Source organism: Ambystoma mexicanum, chromosome 9, assembly GCF_040938575.1.
Source record: "Ambystoma mexicanum isolate Mex_15411 chromosome 9, UKY_AmexF1_1, whole genome shotgun sequence".
NCBI lineage: Eukaryota > Metazoa > Chordata > Amphibia > Caudata > Ambystomatidae > Ambystoma > Ambystoma mexicanum.
The window spans coordinates 731,883,256-731,900,367 of record NC_090931.1 but is presented as its reverse complement, the minus strand read 5'-3'; the positions used below and the strand labels follow the sequence as shown (position 1 = coordinate 731,900,367).

Below are 17,112 nucleotides of genomic sequence, written 5' to 3'. Positions count from 1 at the left end.
CAAAACATAGTCAATTATAATTAGCAAATATAATGGAGGCACAAGTGAATTAGCTGCCTAGGAACAAAGGTTTCCCCAATGAAAGCCTGCATTACATGCTGGCTGCTGTCGCCTCTTCACTCTCGCAGCCACTTCTTGGCCTCTTTTGCCTGCTCCATGACATTGCATGCCACATTTTTCTATGGACATCTGGATCCCCTTTCTTGGCTCCCTGGTCCTCCTTTCACACCCCAATTCTCCCCTTACTCACTAATTATCTTACGTGCCTCTCGCCACTCCACAAGCCCCCTTTACCATTTCGATGGTGGGTCATTTTGCCTTTTTTGTTAGAAGAAACATGTTGCATGTTTTGAGCCACTTTTGAGCCATCGAAAAGGCCCTTAGCACCCAGAGGTTGTGCTGGGGTGCCAATGGCAGTAACCCATGCATGGGCTGGTTCTACTGGGTCATGATGACCCTTGGCTCTTAACTTCTGCTGCAGACCATTATCGCGTTGTAAGGGTCTCCCAGAATTTCCACAATTATTCATTTTGTGTCTTACATACCCTACATTTTCTTTGTTTTGCAGGTATCAGGAATCAGAGGCCGACCGGGATCAGCAGTAAGTATTTTTTTTCTGTTATTTGAAGATTAATGAACATTTGTTTCTTCTTTTTGTTTCCAATTGGATGTTCAGCTGAAGCCGGGTTCTTTGCGCTTCATATATTGAAAGAAGGTTTTAAAGAACTGCAGGGTGGTGCCCTTTTATATATTAAGCCCTTTTAACGCCAACATGCTTATGTTATGAAAGACAATACTGAAGGCATTGGCAGAGGCATAGACAGGGTAGGGCCTGAGTGGGCACACCCAAAGGCCCACCCAAAATCTGTAAATGCCCACTCAGCAGCACAGATACAGATGTTATTGTCATTGCGGCAGGCCCAATTACATTAGCTTCAGGCTCCACTTGTTAGGCAATACTGACTACGCCTTTGGGCATTGACAAGAACCCCGTTCTGCAGAGGATGGCCTGACCAGTTGGAACTTCCTCTGATACAGAATCTGAAAATCTTCATAATGCAATTGAACAACCCTAAATTCTATTGTAATTATCTGAAAAAAAATAATAACTATTAAATGTCTGTTGGGGAGGAGGACACTTGCAACATGACACGGGTCTCTAGTTTAGGGAAAGTTCTGGAGGGTTTATTGGGATAATTGGTGTACATATAAAGAGCTCCATTGGTTAAGGTTCAGTAGGCCTGAGATAAGAAATATTCATACAAGTTCATCAAAGACAATAAAACAGAGTTTTAAACCAGTTGAATGTGCAGTCCATTTGTTAGCATTCGTGTCCTGAAAATTATTTTAACAGGAATGCCTGTCTCTTAACCTAACCACTTTCTCTATGACTTCTGTCCTGCTGGGAGATAGATGACAGGGACTTTGCAGTCAACTGCCCTTCCCAGAGTTGTTTCATGCAGGGGATGGACGTTGAAGGCTAGGTGCTTCCCACAGCAGAGTCATAGAAGAGTAGGCCACCTGTGAACAACTAGTGGATTATCAATATTAAGCTAGGCCAAAACATTTTGGGCAAACTCCAAATCACACTCATTTCTGCAAATTTGGCTTAACCTATTTTTTCAGAAATCCTTTGAGTCTTGGCACTAGATGTGTTTCAGTGTGTTCGTGCAGATTGTATAAGGCAGGCACAGTTCGAATTTTTGGTTAGACTTGCCAGAGAAGTTGAGTTAGCGGTAGACTATTGAAATCGGATCTAGTTGTACGCATAAAATGGGGGTAGACAATCGATACAGGATTTAGCCGGTGGAGTGGTAGAAAATCAGAATAAAATGGGTTGTTTTTTGGGAAATTCCCAGAATTGGTTGGAGGCAGGCAATGCCACCATTTCCCTGACATGCACACTTGCGATATTTCTTGCCATTGACTAGGAAGGAGAAGATCCCAGAATTGGTAATGAGACAGGCAGGAGGTGGCCATTCAGCGGCTGTAACTGAGTGTGCCATGTTTAGTGACTGCCTAGGAGAAAATACTAACCAAGAAAGAAATCCCACAGTGTGTTGGGGGCAGGCATCAGTTAGATTCAGTGGCTGTAATTGGGTGTGCAACACACATGCCATCTTCTTGTGGCCAGTACTAGGGAGGAGAGGATCATTGTGACCACCTTGTCCAGTCCAAAAAGTAAAGGTTAGGTAAAGGAATTAACAATACATCACAAAGGACCCACAACAGGTTTCGCAAAGGCTTTCTGAAAGGGAGAGTAAGAATTTCTGTAACTCCACAAAACATGAAATCACAGTCCTAAAAACAAGATAAAGGTGTGAAATGACTCAAGCATGAACTCTACTCTTCTCTCCTAGAGTGTTTTATCCACACTCTTCCATTTAGCAACCAAGCAAAACACACAAAACGAGGAAGCCGAAAAGCAAAACCTTTGATATGTCCACCAAACCACCCTGAATCTCTCCAAGAGGTATAGTGGCTCTGATTGTCCAACCAATCTCCGTTCAACTTGCAAGTCCAGCGAGACTGAAGTTCACCCCGCATTCATCATTACGTGAATGTATACTACACAACCGCCTGAGAACGACAGTCACTGCTTCTCACTGTGTAGTATAAACATAGAGTCCAAAGTTTTGAACCTTCAAGTCATCATGGATAAACAAAGTTCAATCAAAGAACAGGAGATAACATGCAGTCCTATTTTGCTCACATTTCACATCTTAACAAGCTACTTCCATTTTGAACCTTCTCACAGCAGATCACTCTGATGAATGCTTCTATCTCCTAGAGCTTGGATCACTGCAAGGCTGCATATTCTGACATACTTTAGTACCCTCCAAAGAAACTACAGGGGCTTCCATTGTGCCCACCTCAAGGAGCACACATTCCCCCTGCATTAAGGCAATTAAACTGGATTTCTGGGCCAGACTGAATCAGGTTCCAATCTATATGCCTTATCCACAATGCCTTGCTTCATCAGTGTCCCGCATTTCTGGGCCTCCTTTCATTCCTCTCCTCTGCCTTTGCACCCTCTCCTAATCCCGTGAATCGGCCCACTTCACGCCTGGAACAATGGGACATTCTGGATTTTCCAAACAAACCCATCTCTCTGTGGAATGAGCTTCACCTTCACTCGAGACTTACTAGTAGCCACATTCTATGCAGGAAAAACCTAAACACTTACCTCTAAATCACCCATGTTCTGAGTCGCGTCAAACTTCTCTATCCTAGACCTGCTTCTTAAGCAGCAAGGCACCCTTTTGGAGGAGGACATTGGCTCTCAAATGCCATAAAAAATGGTAACATAACAGAGGGAACAGCTGGGAGTATGGGTATGCTATTGCACATTCGCTCCACCCAGTGAATATCTGATATGATATATGATATGATATGGCATTTGTAATGCGCCTATACACAAGTGTTTCAAGGCGCGAATCTAGAGTCCCAAAACAGGTTCACTGGGAAGACATGTGAAGTAGGGTCCAGGTACATGGTACTCCGAGAGCAGTATGGCCAGGGTTCTAAATGTATGATGGACACATGGGGCCATTATATTTCTCATTCTAAGTGAGGTGTTCATCTTCCGGAAAGGAGGCCCCGTCTGTGGGATTTGGATACCCTCTTCGTTGTGGTGGTGAGAAGGCACGATGAATCGCATAGTTACCAGCTTCCCAGGCCTTTTACCGCCCTAAACAGAAAAGCAGTGGGAATGCCGGCCACATGCATATCAGATGCCATTACAATGAATCCCAGACATGCACACACGCATTTTACAGGTGTAAACGGCAGGCAAGAATCCATGGAGATTCAAGCCGCTCCTCCCACATTAAAGTTAGATTGAGACGGGACGGGATTTCCTGAACAGAGCGGGGAGATGTGTGGGGTGGGTTTTATGCTGCATGTCTCAATTCCATCTATGGAAACCTTTCCAAAATGCAAGGATGGTAATTAACATGCAGAGAACTTGTCATTGCCTGTTTTTGTTATCATCTCTGTCATTTGACACCTCATTTAAATTTGTAGTTCTAAAGAAGCAGATCAGGAGGCCATGTTTTTTGGTGGTGTCGGTAAGGATATAGAGCTCTTTTTCCCATAGGGGTTAATAAGAGTGCTGAACACTTAGTTCTCAGGTGGCGACAGATGCTCTTTTCGAGAATTCCCCAGCGATGCATAACATAACAGTGCCATGCTAATTAGAGAGCAGATACAATCACAGTTTGAATGATTTCAATAATATGGTGCATTTATATTTCAGGGGCTTTCTGACATTTACTTAAAAAAGCAGAGTTTGGTTGAAATTGCAGTATGATGTCATAGTCCAAGTCTTTCTTTCTTTCTTTCTTTCTTTCTTTCTTTCTTTCTTTCTTTCTTTCTTTCTTTCTTTCTTTCTTTCTTTCTTTCTTTCTTTCTTTCTTTCTTTCTTTCTTTCTTTCTTTCTTTCTTTCTTTCTTTCTCTCCTCCCTCCCTCCCTCCCTCCCTCCCTCCCTCCCTCCCTCCCTCCCTCCCTCCCTCCCTCCCTTCCTTCCTTCCTTCCTTCCTTCCTTCCTTCCTTCCTTCCTTCCTTCCTTCCTTCCTTCCTTCCTTCCTTCCTTCCTTCCTTCCTTCCTTCCTTCCTTCCTTCCTTCCTTCCTTCCTTCCTTCCTTCCTTCCTTCCTTCCTTCCTCTCTCATGAGCTATCCTTTTCCTTCCTTCCTTGCTTCTTTCCTTCCTTCTTCTCTCCTAGCCTCCCTTCCCCCTTTTTTCCTAAAAAAAGGAATGCTCTTTTTCGAAATTCCCCCCAAAATCTTTTTTTTGTGTGTTTTGCCCTCGTTGTTTCTCTGTATTTCAAGGTTGAGCCCCACATTCCTGTTCAGTGCGCAGTTATTCCATGCAAACACGTGTTGAATGTGTGCCCCTCCAGAATAGATTCGACGCCATTGTATTGAAATGTGGGGATGTCAGGCCACTCAGCGCACTGTAGAACACGTTGTTATCTTTGCTGCTGACAGCTGGACCTATCAGCCAGGCAGCCATGATTAATCAGCGCAACATCTGAATAAATGCGGAATAAAGAAATGTGCAGTCCTTGTCCTGACATGCTGCAGCCCTATTCAGCCGACGTGCAAAAATGTTTCCCTGTCAGGCGTGTGTGTCATCTACCTGTCCTTCTTTGTTTTTAATATAGGGACCACCAGGCTCCCAAGGGCCAAGAGGGGACCGAGGACCGAAAGGAAAATATGTAAGTGGCTGTGAGCAAATGCATGTGCATGGTCATTTAAAGACAGACACATCTGGTTAGCTGTCTGCATTGAAGCAGGCAAGGACACGTGTAGTTCTGTGAAACAGTACAAGGGTAGCACTGATTTTGGACTGTTCGACACATGGCTGTGTTCATATGTACGGCGTTCATTCATCGCCCCTTTTTCTCCCGGGCATTTTTTGACGAAAATGTTTTGCAAAAAAAATAAAAAACATAAGAAATATGGTGGAGCGGGCTATAAATGGTAGGGCGGGGTGGTGTGGTGTATAGGCAATAAATAATAGGGGTGTTTGGGGATACACCCCAAATAATACAAAAATGTGATGATTTTATTCATGAAAATATTTTCAGCAAAGTAAACGGGATAACTGAAGATAGAACCATATGTAACAATCCTGCTTGACCTACACAATGAATATTTCTGCGTTACCTCCATAAAGTTCCGTTACCTGCAAATATGTGTGGGTACCTTAGCGATGCAATGCAAAAGAATGTTGGTGGGATTCGGAGGCCCCCCTTAAACCATGACTGAAACAGTCTTTTTTCTATGTCTGTCAAGTGTGGGCATGTGCTATAAGGGAAGTAAATACTAATTCTAATCAGACTGAGAGTTACTGGGAGAGAAAGGAAATATGTTTGTAGCGCGAGAAGGCATCTTGCTGGCAATAGCTCAAATACAATTTCTAGTAGGAGAGACTTGCTCGAAATAGAGAAAACATGTGTTTCTTGTGTGTGAAAGGACTCACACTATGCATTGCCCAAATGCCAGGATGACGCCTATCCATGCTGAAAATAGGTCAGAAATAATGATTAGGGCCTCTCGTTAGAAACCACCAATATTTTAAGTGTGCTAGGAATAGTCTTTTATCAATGCATAGTGTGTGAAGTCCCTATACAATTAATTGGACTGTTTCTATTTCTAGCGCTAACCCAGCGCATGCTGAAAATAGAAAGCACATTTCCAGCATGGTCAATCCCTACAGTGAGACCAACCACTGTTAGAAATATTCCATTTATTTTGCCGAAGTGTGGAGACATACCTCGAGCTTCTTCTGGTGGTTGTCCAGGCATTTGTTGGGGCATTGGGCCGTGTTTTCTGGCTCTGTCAATGATGAGAACCTTCCCTAAAGCACAAGGCCCTCTTTCTTTCAGTTTTCCCGCTGAATTGTATGAGTTTGGATGAATCGGTTCAAGCATGACTGGTATCAGAGCTTCCCTCTTACCCAATATCGATTTCCTTTTAACGATTGCTGCGTGCCAAGCTCTCCAGGATTCCATGGCAACGTTGGTGAATGCAGGATCATTGATGTAGCCTCAATATCACGCGCTGAAAGACTCTTCTTGAAAAAGGATGACTGTCTGGCTTAGGTAATGCCCAGAGACATCTGTGTTGTAGATGACCCTTCTTCAACCACCCTGTCCCTTAGAATCAATCGGATAAACCTCTTGAAGTACCTCTTTAACCCCATCAAGACTTATTATCACTGCCCAGCTACACGTGGCAGTCACTCCATTCTTCCTGACAGCAGACTCCAAAAATATCCAATGGTCGGCTCCAGAACACCAGGGAAACAGCTGCCAGTTTGATGGTGGGCCTAACTTAATTAGGCACAGGAGCCCCACACTAACATATATTCCCTTTAGTCTAACCCATAATCAAATTCAAACTCCTCTGTGTCACATTCAAATACTTGGTTGGCTTAGGCCTCCACACCCATCTTCTACCACATGCACAGAAGGCCTCTAATATTGAACTCTCTCCTAAGACGCACCTCTGCATCCTAAATCACATCCAAATGTCTGGCCCACTTAAGCACCCATATCACCATAGCAAGATCATCAACAGGCACCTAAGATCAGGCTGTCTTTCCTCCATCACACCTAAATTTGATGCAGGAACATCTTAGGCCTCATACTCCTACAGCCCGATCTTCAACAGACCCACTTAGATCAAGCCATCCTTCCTGCATTACATATAAATGCTTGCACATCCTAGGCCACTATATAACCCTATTGTCATATCTTCAGCAGGTCCCTAAGATCAGGCTATCCTTCCTGCAGTACATCTAAATGTCTGCCCTTCTTAGACCCACATACCTATATAGCCAGCTCGTCAACAGGCCCCTAAAATAAGGCTATCTTTCCTGCATTACATCTAAATGCCTGACCATCTTAAACTCACATACCTCCATAGCCAGATCTTCAGCAGGCCCCTAAAATCAGGCTATCATTCCTGCATTACATTTAAATGCCTGCCCATCTTTGACCCACATATCTCCATAGCCAGATCGTCAACAGGCCCCTAAAATCAGGCTCAGGCTATCCTTCCTGTATTACATCTAAATGCCTGCCCACCTTAGAATCATATAGCTCCATAGCTTGATATTCAACAGGCCCCTAAGATCAGGCTATCGTTCCTGCATTACATCTAAATGCCTGCCCATTTTAGACCCACATACCACCATAGCCAGATCTTCAACAGGCCCCTATAATCAGGCTCAGGCTATCCTTCCTGCATTACATCTAAATGCCTGCCCACCTTAGAATCATATAGCTCCATAGCTTGATATTCAACAGGCCCCTAAGATCAGGCTATCGTTCCTGCATTACATTTAAATGCCTGTCCATTTTAGACCCACATACCTCCATAGCCAGATCTTCAACAGGCCCCTAAGACCAGGCAATCTTTCTTGCATTACATCTAAATGCCTGCCTACCTTAGAATTATATAGCTCCATAGCCAGAGCTTCAACAGGCCCCTAAGATCAGGCAATCCTTCCTGCATTACATCTAAATGCCTGCCCATCTTAGACCCACATACCTCCATAGTCAGTTCTTCCATTACATACTTAACAGTCCCCTTAGATCAGGCTATCGTCAAAGCCTTGACTCTCCTTCCTGTTAATATGTTGACTGAAGTGCACATTATTAATAGACCCCAAAATGAATGAACAACCACCATTTACACATAAAGAGCTGCCTTCCATTTTCTCCTTCAGCAAATCCCTCAACAAATTTCTGATCTCTTGGCCATGAAGACAACAACCTCCCTCTCTTAGCAGGAACCATGAGTGGTCTGAGCCACTGCAGACTTTAGTCACACCTTTGAAAATGATTGGTTTTATATTGTGGACATTACAAATCCCTTGAATAAATACAACACTGGCCTTCTGTATCATCATCCATTTACTTTCAAATAAAAGCAGATCTACCGAAGGGTTTCACAGTTCGATTCCCGTCCCGTTGTCTAGGACATGGCACCATTAATTTGAAAATGCAGTGCAAGTACAATTCTATATGGCTGTGCACACATCCGCGCAACAGCAGTCATGTGTAACTAAAAGAAAATTCATTGTAAAGGCCTTATGCGGGCAATAATTAGATGTCCTTGAATGCTCCCAAGTGACGCAAAAACAATTGAAGGCCATCCCTTCTAAAAAACCTTGTGGATTCTTTTCCTCTGCCATAAAGGATGGTGGGGCCCATGCACGCTACACTTATAAAGGCCATTTCTTTTCTTTTTCTGGGGTGAGTGGTCCTGCTTACAAGCAGAGAAGCTTTTTTTTCAAATTCCAGTTTGCCTGCCCATACTGGGCCGGGTGGATAGCTCAGGGGCAACGCACTCGCCTTAGATGCAAGATGACATAGAACTACACAGGCTCAAACCCCGGCTCCGCACTTAGAAACCTCTCGGTATTAAGTGCGTTATAAGCCTTTGTGTGTGTTTGAGGGGTCTGGGACTGTCTGGGGGCCGTCCACATCCTTTGCTGCAAGAGAGTCTGCAGCTGGGTGGATGGGAAACCAGTAGTTGTCCCTGACTGGAAAACTACTGGCTCTTTGAATATAGCAGATCTTTTCCATTGGTGGGCTTGGTCTTGCTTCCAGATTCTAATCGGGATTAGAGGCGGACTCCTGCAGACAGTCTTTAGTTCTATGTTGGCGAAAGAATCCTACGATGACGAGCAGCCTGCTGATGACGATTTCTGCAGTGGTCAAGCATCCTCACCAGTCACCGGCCCGGTGAAGCCCTGCTCCTTTGCAAGATCTTAGAAGAGCCTCACCGGGGTTTCCGCTCTTGGACTAATCGACTCCTTCATGGGCTGCCTCGCCAGAGACGTCGTTGCTCTGTGTTTAAGCCCAGAGCGTTGGTGGTTGTCAGCTTGTGCCATAAGTCTTCTTCTCCCGAACCTTCCTAGCATGAAGGGAACCTGTCCTAGAGCTGCTTCTGACACCACAACTGGAAGATCGCCTGTCTTTGCCTGCAAAGATGACCTTCACCAGTACTCTCTCCATCCCATGAAGCGTCCTGAATGGGTCTGCACTGCGAAAGTCTGCATTCTTCCGCCTCTGGTGTTGCATGTTGAAGTTGGACCAAACCGGAAGAAGCACTCAAGCCTGCAACCCCTGGGCACCCCTCACCCATACAAAGGATGGAACATGCTGTCTCCAGCATCGCCCCAGATGATTTATGATGTTTCTTTGGAAAATCAGAGCTAGTGGGGTAATTAAACACAACTGTTCCTATCCCCCCTGTCCTCCATAGGATAACTTTGGTTGCATAGCACTTTGTCTCCTAACTCCCTCTTTACAGACCTTTGGATGTTGAACTTGGGTCAAGTATCCTACCCCTGGGTTTGTGTTGGAAACTGAAAGTGAGAGGAGGATTTACCTGTCTTTGGACAAATAGTTATTTCACTTTTAAATAGTTTTGAACTGTTTGAAATACCACACACAAGCCTATTTCATCCTTTCAGAGATACCTTTCTGGAGAAACTTGTCATGTAACCTGTGCCTTTTGAGCACTACGCCTCATACATCTTAGTGTCGAACTTCCTAAGTGAAAGGGATTTGTGATTGTGTTGGCTCTATTAATTTTAACTGCAGCTGAATACTTGCCTGGTAAAATTATTGACTGATACATTGTAAGTGAACCTTCTGGTGAATGTATATATTTGTGATATATGGATTTGTGTGATAACACTACCTGCTAGTTTCATTTCTTAGTGTGTTCTTATAGGCCAAACAAAAAACTATATTTTTGTACATACTGTCTAAGCTGAATTATTGTGTGTTATTCTATGTGAACTCATCAGGACCCTAGACCACTGTCACTCACTCCTACGATTAAGCCTTGACTGCTCTCCCATGGTCGATGGATTGGGTTTTGGATAAAATCTTAGAGACTCCCTGTCTCCCCTTACTATGCATGCCTCCCAAAACTTTCCCCAGGGTTGATGTTAGTATTCCATCTTGACACAAGTCATCACCAACACATTTTACCTACCAGCAGCTCTAAGTCCTACAAATATTGATGCATCAATATATTTCTTGCTATTGAATTATTTCAAATCTTTTCTATATAGTGAACACAGCTCCAAGTGCATCAGCACCTGCACAACAAAAGACCTGTCAAGCAAAAATAAATATACAATTAGTAAAATACGGAAGAAAATATAAAATAATTATCAGCACTCTGCAAAGGAACCAGGAACGTTTACCTAAATAACTGTCAGAAGAACCAACCAATTTTATAGCAATATCTTGAAAAACAATGGTTAATTGGTTCTTTGAAAAATGGTAAATTGGTTGCCACGAGGAACCATACCAGTACATAGGGACATCTTCTGAGTACAAGATCTTGGGAACCTGGGGATTCTGAGCAGAATCTGCTCACAGAGTCTTTGGCCCACCAGCCACCAAGATACTTAGTTTGGCAGCAAAGAATCAAGGTGTTCTTGTTGGATCCCCCTTGACTTCTAAACAGATCGCACTGCAGCCGAAATTCAATGTGGTTGTTTCAACCCGGGCAGTAAAGGCCACAATTTCTTGGTTGAAGTAAGCAAGCTGGCACCAGCCTGAGAAGCTTGAGAGTGATTTAAGTAAGATAAAAGGGACAGAATTGTTAGAATTTGTGTAATCATTACGATTGGCTTTAGACATTTTAAAGAAGAGACTTAATGCAGCTCTCTCTTAACTTCGTTATTTTTGTATAGGTGTTAAAATATGTACATTTAAAATATGTTCATTTAAAATATGTAAAGTCTGAGTAGTACAGATTATGAATGCTTCAAGATGGGTCGTGATAGGACTGGGTCAGTTATAAAATAGGAAAGGTAGCCGGTGCATGATCAATATTGCTCTTTACATGGCATACGATGATGAGTAATACAGATAGGTTTTTGTTCTCTGGTTGGGGAGTAGATATTTACTGGTGTACATCAATACACAGTAATGAAGCCCCTGGACATTGGTCAAAAGAAGTTGAATTGCTGTGCAGTGGGGAAGGGTGTACATGTCAATTTATAGACAATTACATCCGAGCTAATCGTCATCATTCCCCTTTTTGAAACAACAAGGACCTCCAGATTGAGTTGAGTTGTTTAAATGCTGCTGTTATGAGATTTGTCAGAACCATCACTGGAGTGGGGCTCTGGGAAGCTAACCTACCGGCAGTGCAAATGCTTTCACACTAAAGGCTGACCCAACAGCTCACTTGGCAAACAGGCTGAGCCTTAAGAGATCAGGAGCTTGGTGTGAGGTGCACTTGACATCAAGTGAGCTTAGCAAGTACTATAATGTCCACACAACAGTATATTACAAATATGGCATTTATTAAGAGCAGAACTGTATTAAAATTAAAAACACTACACTAAAAAAAAAAGATATCTACATGCATAACAACAGAATTGTATAACCCAAAAATGGCTAACATACCACTTTGCTGCTACTTTACTATTGACAAAGGAAAAAAGACATGTACAATCTTGAAGTGCTTAAAGTAGGGAGGCTTTATCATAATCAAACTTTATTACATCTGATTTCTCCAATAACAAAAGTAAAACTATGAAACATAACACAAAAAATACATAACAAATCCACACTTCATTCCCACACAAATGTAAAACTAGACACAACGCAATACATATAAGATCTTCATGCCAGTTATATTGTTCCTGTTCATTACAAAAATAGTGCATCCTGATAAAACTTTATATTGAATTGAGTAAAATAAGGTTTTAAACATTTTCTACGAAGGGCAAATTTCTTTTTACAAAACAGTACAAAGTGGCAGGCATCTTCAAGAGCTCCAATATTACAGTGCATTTCTTGTCAGGCAGCGTCTTGTCCCATTATCTTGCGTCTTTTAAAGGGAGCATGTTCAACTGAGTCATTAGCAGCAATCTTCTATGCTCTGCAGATTTTATGGCACATGTTTCGCCTCCCTGCATCATAATTAGATAAAGAATAGCCTACATTTTCAGCAATGGTAAGGTTCTCACTTTATGTCTGCTCAACTCTTGATTGTGCCTCAGTGCTCTCTGCATCACAGTCATTTTTCAAATGAATCGGAAATGACCTCCGGGTCATCTTTGACTCCACACTTTCCTTCGCTGCACACATCTCAGATGTCTCTAAAAATTCAAACTTCCTACTGCACCTCCTCAGAGGTACTCTGCCTTTCCTCTCCTTCCCCCCAAAGCTCATGGTCTCCCAAGCTCTGGCTCTCTCTAGGTTGGTCTATTGTAACAGCCTCTTTCTAAATCTGCCTGCTTCTACTCTCCGCCCTCTGCAACTAATCCAGAACAGGACTGTGAGACTTGTCCTTGGCCTCAAGCCCTGGGATCGTATCTCTCCAGCGCTGCTGAAATCCCCCCATTGGCTCCCAGTGGATGCAAGGATTAAATTCAAAACCCTCTGAATTGTCCACAAGGCTTTCTGGGGCCTGGGTCCAAAATGCCTTCAGCTATCCCTCCGCAAATACCTCCCCTCTCGAGCTCTTTGCTCCTCTACCTCTAACTCCTTCAGGGTAGGTCATTTTTCAAAGAAATGAACTGGGGGTAGATCTGTCTTTGGCTGGGGCCTCCCTCTGGAACAGACTCCTTGCCACTCTAAACCTTGAGGAGAATCACCTGTGGTAGCACCTCAAGACCTTCCTCTTTTCTTCTGCCTTCGCTCCCCCTCCCACCTCCTGATCTGTTCTCTCTTGGCACTGTTCACCTGGCCACCCTCTGTCCTCCGGGCCCAGGTACCTGCTCACCCTGCCACCCTCAAGCACTGTCTGCGGGCCACCCCTTGCACTGGGGTCTGTATCTGTACCCATACAGCCCCCCCTTTTTCCTGCACTTACCAGACCTACCCTGTCTGCTGCCTTAAACCTAGCACTTGCCAATTGCTGGCTGCACTGCCACTGCTTGTTGCCTTTATTATTTATTTATTATTATTGATCTGTTTCTCCTTTGCTTCAGACTTTCCACTTCTCTCCCTTCCATGCACCTGTCCTCTCCCCCTCTCCCATGCACTGCGCGTTCTCAATGTCACTGGGACTAGTATGATCGTTGTTTTGTTCTCCCCTGTTTCCCTCCCTTGCTTTGTCGCGCTCTGAAACACTTGTGTACGAGCGCAATAGAAATAAAATATCAATATCAATATTAGAAAAGTGTACTGAGTAATGTCCAGGTAAATAATTTCGATCCTTCCCTGTACCAGACTTATTTATTGACCACAGGGGACTCTTCTACCCATTAGCTTATTTATGTTGGGATTTTCCGAAAGGCCCCAATAACCCTTCAGAAAATAGTAGGCAAACCTTATTTTCGCCTGGGATGCTATGCTTGGAATTACCAGTTTTAAATGGATTGCACAGTTGGGGGTACTTTGCGGAAGGATTTCTTCTATTCATTGAACAGATTTTGCAGTTGCAATAGGTGAAGAAATAAAGTATTCCCAATACATTAGAAGTTAGAGTAGGAATATTTCATAAGTTGAGTCAGATAGTCAGACATTCCCATCCTCTATATCACAGCCAGAGAAGCTCCCAATCCACACTACCAACTGCAATATAAGCATCCACAAACGTGCAGGAGAGTGAGCCAACTCTCCTTACGGCGGTGATGTTGATAATAGTGCGTGCATGGTTGGTATGATCTTCAGTAGACTTATTTTGTTTGCTAACTTTTGCCGTTTCTGCCCCCATGTGATCTAGTATATACCCGTCTAACCAATAAGCAATCAGTTTCACCTATATTGTATTGTCACTATTAAGCAATGTAATTGACAGTACAATTGGACAGAGAAGTCATCTTTCCCTTTCATAGGAAATATATTGCCCGCAGAGCATCACCAAGAGCTGCAGGATCAAATACCAGTTGATAATTGTAAGAATCCGTAATAGATAATGGTGCAAACATGTTTGAACATTTCATATATGTTCTAAGACGTATATCTTCTCCTGCGGATTTCTCAGAGGACATTTCTTTAATTGCAGATATAGCTTCAGTTAAAGTGATCAGCTGCTGAATCAGATAGACAAGCCAGATCTAGAGTCCATACAAGAAGTTCATTCTTGGCCTGCAGGATACATACCTCCTGCTGATGGAGATTACTATAAAACTTAAATTGTCCAACATGTTGACCTTCTCTTTCGTTTCAAGCCGGTCTCTCCTTGTAATTGCATAGATTGTATGCAGGCTTCCATGGTCAGAAGCTATGTTAGCAAGGAATCTGTCAATCCTTTCCAGATAGTCAAAATGGATGCTCAAGTTTGCCTGAAGATAGGCATCTGTTTCATTAGTAATAAGAGGCTTCATTTCAGCACAAGCCTACTCCAAACACTCCAAGACCATTTGCAATGCACTGTTAGAATGGAGAGCATAGGGCTTAACATGATGTGTGGAAAGGGAGTGGGAACTACCTGTTGCAGCCCAAATTCCACATCATCTTCAGCCTCTCCCTCGGGCGTGGTATTTTCTGTCCAGCGCCCGGACCTCGGTTTCCCCCATACACCACTTCCACTCTATGCCCCCTGCACCTTCATTCAAACCCACACCCATCCCTTCACTTACCTTTCTTCTCTCTGTTCCCACTTTCACTCTGCTGGGCCACCTGCGCTAAACTTAGAAATACCGTGATGGCAGCCATCTTCAGTTGGTCGTTTTATTTTAGAGAGAATCGGACACAAACACACTGCATGGGCCATTTCCCCTTAGAAAAGAAGAAAACAGCGACAGATAACCTAGGGCGAAAGCCCTAGGGTGTTAATATCATTACATTTCTAGACGATTCGATGTACATGGCTGTTAACGACCAGGTATGTGCTGGACTAAGGATTTAATGATATATTATGTGACTTGACAGTTATCTTCCTTTCTTGCTATAATCTAGTTTCCATAGCACATTTCCGATAAGCGGCAACTGTCTGCCATGTAAAAGCATTGGATGCATCCCACACAGTGCCATAGCTTGCTGAGATCCCTTTGAGCAGGATCCATTCTGTGATCTGAACAGCTCCCGACAAAACACATGATCTTGCAGAAATGTCCAGTGAGAGGGGAGTGCACACACACCAACCAGAGTTAAGATAAAGCTTGATAGATGAGTGGTCAAACACCATCAGACCCAAAAATCACATTCTGCCCCATCACCCATTCTTCACTGATACTTATGATGCCAATGCATTTTAAATGTCCTCGTGGCATACATGAAAAGACTAGACATGTGCCCACTTAAGCAACACCTCGCAAATGTCTGATAATGTGTGATGTACAAGGCTATCAGTAAGTGTCTCAGGCTTCCTACTATTTAAGCAATATGCCCCGAGTGGCGGGGGCATTACCTACTCAAGTAATGCCTGGGGCCCATATTTATAGGCCCGAGCGAAGCAAGGGATCCGTTTTCCCTTTCCATGGTGGCTTTCAGGAGCGGACGTGCTGGGAACAGAAGCGTTCCCAGTGCATCCGCTCCCGAAAAAAAAGAAGGTAATTGGGTTTGGGAGGGAGGGGAATTTTTTTTTTTTAAAACCTAAATGGGTCCCTGGTGGGGGACGATGGAAGCCTCCAGCCGTGTGCAGGCTCGGAGCGGGGATGGCCTCGCTCCAAGTCTCTACATGGCTGGAGGCTGCCATCGTCCCCCGCCGGAGAAAAACAGGCTAAAGGTAAGTGGGGTAGAGAGAGAGGGAGGGAGGGGAGGGGGAGGACAAAAAAAAAAGAAAACATACCTGAGTCGCCGGCGGGGGGCGAAGGCAGCTTCTCAGCTGTGGGGAGGCTCGGAGCGGGGATGGCCCGCTTCGAGCCTCCTCATTGGCTGAGGGGCTGCCACGCCCCCGCCATGGAACAATGGCCTTGGAATCCCGGCCGAGAGATTCCCAGCCGAGTAAGGCCTTGCCGAGGGCCAATCAGAATGGTTCTTTCATTCTGATTGCGCCCTCGCCGAGTACTAATGTTCCGTATTGATATAATATCTCCAATTATACCAAACATTTATTCTAAAATCTCTGCACACAGAGATTGGCCTAGTTCATTCAAACAATTCAAGCAGCAATTCCTGACAACAATGGACTTTTGTGTTCGAATAGGACCTATATTGATGCTGATGTGAACCTCTGCCCTTAGTACAACAGAGAAGCAGTAATCCCCAGACCCATAGTATCAAATCACCCAATGATGTATCTATATCTGGCGCTTTGAAACACATTTCAGTTGTATAAGCGCCTAACAAATGCTCAATTAAAAAAAATATATACATACATTGCAAAACCCTTTTCAGATGGACTCTGGGCAGTTCCTACTACAGAGACCACGCATGTCTGCTCAAGTGGTTTGTGACCTTCCAATTGTATATGGATCTTAGTGCTGTGGATGCAATTAAATGCAATTACATGGTCAGCAGTGCTTCCTGTTTTGTAATGGAGTGGGTTTGGTCACTACAGTTGAGTGAGTCCACCCGTTTATGTATGAGGTAGGGGAATAAGTGCACCGAGGTGAGGTGGGCGTGGCATAGTATGGGGTCTTGGAGGGGGATCCCCATCACAGAAAATAAGCGGTCATCAAAGGTTGCTCGAACTGAGTTGACTGAACCTACCATATTTCAAAACA

The 17,112-nt window shown here is 43.8% G+C and overlaps 1 protein-coding gene across 1 annotated transcript in view; it reads left to right on the top strand.

The window, feature by feature from the left end:
• COL5A2 (collagen type V alpha 2 chain) overlaps nt 1-17,112 on the top strand; it is a 366,388-nt gene that overhangs the window by 160,325 nt on the left and 188,951 nt on the right. The window contains exons 5-6 of the mRNA XM_069615629.1: nt 569-601; nt 5,168-5,221. Of these exons, the coding sequence (XP_069471730.1) occupies nt 569-601; nt 5,168-5,221 (87 nt within the window). The remainder of the gene's footprint in view (nt 1-568; nt 602-5,167; nt 5,222-17,112) is intronic.